This window comes from Nanorana parkeri, unplaced genomic scaffold (assembly GCF_000935625.1).
Source record: "Nanorana parkeri isolate BGI_ZX_2015 unplaced genomic scaffold, ASM93562v1 scaffold584, whole genome shotgun sequence".
In the NCBI taxonomy this organism is placed as follows: Eukaryota; Metazoa; Chordata; class Amphibia; order Anura; family Dicroglossidae; genus Nanorana; species Nanorana parkeri.
In genome coordinates this window covers 989,962-995,955 of record NW_017306852.1, presented here as the reverse complement: position 1 = coordinate 995,955, position 5,994 = coordinate 989,962, and the positions used below count along the sequence as shown (strand labels likewise).

At 39.8% G+C, this 5,994-nt stretch overlaps 1 protein-coding gene across 1 annotated transcript in view; it reads right to left on the bottom strand.

Annotated features, from left to right (window-relative positions):
• Positions 1-5,994, bottom strand: part of RIOK1 (RIO kinase 1) — a 33,360-nt gene that overhangs the window by 27,074 nt on the left and 292 nt on the right. The window contains exons 2-4 of the mRNA XM_018562554.1: positions 3,170-3,359; positions 1,077-1,167; positions 174-243 (exon numbers count right to left, since the gene is read on the bottom strand). Coding sequence (XP_018418056.1) covers positions 174-243; positions 1,077-1,167; positions 3,170-3,359 — 351 coding nt within the window. The remainder of the gene's footprint in view (positions 1-173; positions 244-1,076; positions 1,168-3,169; positions 3,360-5,994) is intronic.

Below are 5,994 nucleotides of genomic sequence, written 5' to 3'. Positions count from 1 at the left end.
AGGGGGGGGGGGGTTATACAGGAAGTGCCATAAATGCACATATAGCCACCTACACCAATTAATTACTCTAGGTGGCTGCACACCACGTAATTGGTTATCCCGAGCACAGACATACGCCCACAATTTATGTTCTATGGCCTCATGCACCCATGTGGATAAAGCCTTATACTTACGTGTCCGCCTCCTTTTGTCTGGATTTTTCTGTGACTTTATTCATAACCGAATCCGACAGATTAAGTTTACCTGGAAACCATTAAAATATAATTCTTTACTCAAAAATCTCAAACACATTTTGATAATGTATTCCCAAAATCTGCATTAAAAATGATCAGTCATGTTTTCATTTATACACAGGAAACAATTTATTGTGTAGCTTTGCCTGTGTTATTGGTTGCAGTCATGAGATCATGCACATGAAACTTCAGTGGATAATAAGCATTGGGCTGATGCCCTCACTTTTACTACTGCCACCCATCACCCCCATACTGTTAATATCTAATCTATGATGTGTATAACTGCATGCGATATGAACACAGCCTGGCTAGCCCAGGAATACACAGAGTTTACGCATTTTAGGCGCTACTGCATACTGCAGCTTGTATTACTCTGTCTGTAGCTTGACACTGAGACGTGCATGTGCTTAAAGCTGAATGCCAGGCAAACAGCTAAATGTACAGATAAAATACATACATGAGAGCCATTTTAAATGGCAAAGGATTTGTATATCTGTCCATCCAGTCATTAGACTTACACAGCTCTTACACTTTTCCTTACCACTACCCTGTGACTGGACAGTCTCTTGCTTCTCCCTCCTTCTGTCTAAGCTCTGCTGTACAATAGATAGTAAAGAGGCTAATATCAAGTCAAATTCAGGTATTTACACTGCATTTAAAAATACACTTGCACTTTTACACTTGCATTTAGAAATGATACAATTTATGATGTATTAATGATTACAGAGATGCAATAATTTGTGCATTTATATCTGCCTGAAGTTCAGCTTGAAGTGCTTGATTAGTATACAGTGTTCTATATACGCAACATTTTCCTTTGTCTGATAAATCACATATGCTTACCTAGATTAATTTTATTTTCATACTTCTGTAAGACCTTATCTGTCACTGTATATGCTTTCGATGATCTGTTTTGCATATCTTGCCTGTTGCCCTAAAATATAAAATACTCACTGGTAAGAAACCTTCATATTAGTTGTATGGTAGCAGTATTAGTATTTTAGCAATGATATTGACATATTTTATTAGCTGGTATTTGTGTGAAATCAAAGAATCAAGTTCACTATTAGAAGAATGATACTCCAGTATCCAATTCCTGATCTAAATAAAATTAAAGAGCAGCTCTATGTTTATACATGAAGGTGAGACTCCAGGAGGGAATGAGTGGTGAATGCTCCCAGACATTACTTTAACCAGGATATTGAATAAGCCATCTGCAGGATTTAGGACATATAGCCAAGTGTAATTTACTGACAAGACAAGGGTGTCATTTCCCTGTAACTGTCAAGCACGTGTCCTGTATGCCAAATCAATCCATCTCCTTGCAAATGACTTAAAGGCTAATTCCACTTCATTAATGATTTTCTCCAGCTCCATAACCGAAGGTGTGTGCCTCTGTACATGCCTGGTTCTAAGGAAATAGCCTGTGCATTGTAGCTGTTATCCACTGATCATAATCACCGTGCTTTGTAGGCTCCAATACAAAAAAAAAAAAATAATTAATTCACTTTTTTTGTTTTTGCAATATGGGAACATTTATAATTTTTTTTGCAAAAAGTGGAATATGTCTTTAAATGCTAGGTCATAGTAATCAAAAGAGGAGCAAGAAGCGCCAGCCACAAATGGGTTTTAAATTTATTGACCAACCTTTGTGCTGAAAGCAGAAGTGATTCAACGAGCTGCAAAGCCACCCAATCACTTTTATGTTCCTTAAACATATGTACCGCTAGCCCCCCTTACCTTCTTCTTTGGTCTTTGCCATAATATTTCATATTTCAGAAAGCCTGTTTTCAACTCCCCAAATGTTTAAAACTAAAGATTACATTCAGCAGTACAACCTTGGATTCACCAAGCCAGCAGAGGAGCTTCAGTAAGATCTCATGTTTGCAATGACAAAACCGGTGAGTGTTTGATCCTGAACCTGGAAGTACTCAGTTTTAGAGAACCATGTAATGCGTCATCGGTAAATAAAGCACTCTCTGCCACCAATCTCTATCTATAGGACACAGTGGAGATTGTCAGAGAACCATGAAGCCAAAGCCCCCTCAGTTATGCATATGGAAGGTAGATAATCATTTATAGGTAAAATTCTGATAAGTTAAGGCTAAGGACTAGACTTAGATGGTGTTTTCACAAACATCCAACTGTGTACTGGGAAATGGGAACAATATAACCAGTAGAAGCTCTACAGTTTGACGTCTGAAGTGAACACATTATACTCTTCTTCAGGCCCTAGATGTTCAGATTTATTTGCATAAGCACAGGTTTTCTTTAAATGATAAGTGCACTTATCCTTTTTGTTCCCCATTCCTGACCTAAACTATGCCACCCGGCCCGTTCACAGATAGTACTTACTGAGATCCAGCTGTTATGGTTCCTCTATTGTTTACATTCCAGCACCATAATGTACCCTCTGCTGGCCATACCTACACACTACCGCCCCATAGACTTCCATAGAGCCATCTCCTAGCCAGGAGACTGACGCAGGCAGAAGAGAGGCTTGCAGCGCTGGATGACAACAAACAGCGAAGAAGCGGTCTTCAGGTAAATATAGATCTGCAGAAGGCAGGGGTGGGATAATTTAGCTCAGGGGAGTGAACTGATTCTTTAAATGTATTAAAAAGGAATACATTTTGAAACGTGTATAACAGCTATGAAGAACAGTGTGCACAGCAGGCTGATACACCAAACTGAGATAAGCAATTACCTAGCACGTGATTGCCCTGAGAAAGAATTTAGACACCGAGGCTTTAAAAGCCGATCAGCTACAACGGCCTGCAGTGCAAAAAACAAAAAAGAAATCCCTAAGCCCCAATCTGGATCATGACCACAGGTTATAGACCTGGTCTATAATCTAGGTGTAGACCTATAGAAATAATTACACCACAAGCAGATTATGTATAGTACTTTAAAAGTAATAATACCACTATCTATACCTGAGGGTTAGATCCTCTTCCACATAGGTGCTTAAGAACATTTGCACTGCTATCTTCCCAATACCATCCATCATCATCATCATCATCATCTTCATCATCATCATCATCTTCCACTTCCCTGGCATCACCAGAATTCTTTTGGGAAGCAAGTTGTTCTTTCCTCTCAAGAAACTTCTCATAACCATCATTACTATTAAAAAAGATTAACAGACAACATTGTTATCAAAATGAATATTAAAGCTTGCCATACACTTTACAATTATATAAATATAAAATAGGTGCTATCCAAATTTGGACTGCAAAAGCTTACATTTTCTACTTGCTTCTCCTTCTTTGTAATGTTAGAAGGGGCTGAGAGGGGTTTGTTCATTATAATTTGTATAGTAGATTTGAACACTCCTTGTCAGGTACTGTACACTGAGTTTAATGTATATGTATACTTTAAAGCACTATCCATGCCTCCTTATAGTCTCACAAATAGGGATTTGAACATGCCCATCACCTATTAGTGACACTGAGTATCTTACTGATGTACAGGCCGCAGAACAAGAACGGATTATGTTCCCTACCTTCCTCCCCATCCCCTTAACCTTCATGCCTCCCCCCTTACCCATAGCATTACCTTTGTTATGTATGTTGTCTCAACTTGCAAAATCTCAATAAAACATTTAATATGCAAAAAAAATGAACACTCCTTGTCATAACAAAGGGTTAAAGGACTAAAAGCCCGGGTTCTGCATTGTATGTTAATTAAGTTAATGAGAGAAAGACAATCCACAAATTTCAGCCCTACATTTTTCAATAAGGGCAGATCACTGTGGAGGCGCTCGGAAAAAAAAAACCTTGGATTCATCCACGCTACCTATTGCAACAAAACATAAAAAGGTAAGAAGTATTTTTGAAGAAAATATGTTTGGATATGAGGTGTGAATAGGAAGACATAATAAACATATAGAAGGACTTTCACAAATTTGACTACAAAAGTGGAAATACACTTTAAGGCAGCCTATGTAACCACATGAAAAAAAAAAAAGAAAAGAAAATCTTCTACCTGCCCATTTTTTATGTCCACACAGTGTACCACAATGCACAGATGGTCAGCATGTGTTGTGCAAAAACATGAATGCTGGAGTGCCTTTCATAACACTTGGCACCACAATGCACTGCACTGCGTTATTACACACTGCGTTAAAGAATGTATTATGGCAACCAGCAGAACCTTATTGTTTCTCAAACCGGACAGATGATGTCTTTGGCTCCATTCCCACGGGTGGTGCATGCAAACCAACATCCAGGACACGTTTTACAGACCCTACTCAGCACTCGCTGTCATTGCTCTTCCACTACTGAACTGAATGCAATATCAATGCCTGAACACCGCATGTAACATTTTGCTCATTGCAGTGTAACACAATGGCCAACAAATGTATAAGTATACACCGGAATGTTTTTCATTTAATACAGCCTTTCATAACCAGGGTGGAGGGATGGAAATGTGTGCCAAGTTCCCCTTTTGGTGCCCATCTGAAGACAGCATGCCATCCTCCCTGTACAACATGAAAAAATGAAAGCAAGATTTTGGTCAATTCATCCTGAACAAGGATGTGTGGGGGCTTTGTGCAAATCCAGCTGGCTCAAGTCAGCCCAAAAGTGTCTGTGACTCACCCCTCTCCTTGCCTAATCAGCATTCCTTGACCTGAAACTACACAAGGGGGCAGAGAATAATGGCGAGTGTCATTTTTGGGTGAAGGTCCGCTTGAAAGTATGTTGAAATCCAAATGTATTTTATATTAATTTTGGATAGAGTAGGGAGTGGTTAAAACCCGTTAGATTTTGTTTTTCAACTTTGTTTTGTTATAACCTGAACAAGTGCCCCCCATGAGAAGATTTTCCCTCTGTTCCTGTTCTGGTGACAACTCAAACGATTAAAGCAGAACTGGAGCCAAAACTATTTAGTATCTCCAAAGAGAACAAAATCCCAGGGTCACCAGAACTAGTGTCCTCACTGGAAGATTTCCCATCTATTCCTGTTCTGATGGCAACCCAACATTTGGGATTTGCTTTCATTTTTATTGATAATGGTCACCAGGTCCAATAGAGAGAGTTTATCGCCCTATTGGGACCTGGTGATGAGTGGAGGCTTTGGCGTGAACCAGTTTGCCCAGGCCTGCAAAAATAGTCACTGACACAACCCACTCCTGGCCCAATCAGTTGCATGGGGGGAAGGGGAGATTCTCAGCAACGCAGCTAGACGTCACAAAGGGGCAGGGGTTGCCCCTACCGCAACTGATAGGGGGCAGTGAGAGTTTTCTGTGGGTTTTAGCAGACTTGGTTCACACCAAAACCCCTGCACATCACTAATCGCTACTTAGACAACTTTCCAGGTGCCTATACACAGCAGCATACATTATCTGTTCCCGCTGCCCCAACTAAATATGGCCGCCAGAGCTAAGAATCTATACTGCATATGTGCCAAAGGTGTGCTGCCATGTAAGCTCCGGCGACCATATTTAGTTAGGGAGGCTGGAACAGACACCAGGAAAGGAAAATAATCAATTTTCCATTATTAGATCATGACAGGGGGTTAACCTTTCATTACTCTATCAAAAACAAAACGAGTTTGGCTTTATATACACTTAATTGGCAAACGTTTTCTCAGGACTAGTTCTAAGAGAAATACATCGAAGCATGTGCCTGGCTATCTCCATTATTAATGAAGCAACATGACAAGTCCGAGCATGTCATCTACAAATCGCCTGTATGGAAGCCATTCCCTATCACAATGTATGGTTTTAGGTTTACCTACACACACACACACATATATA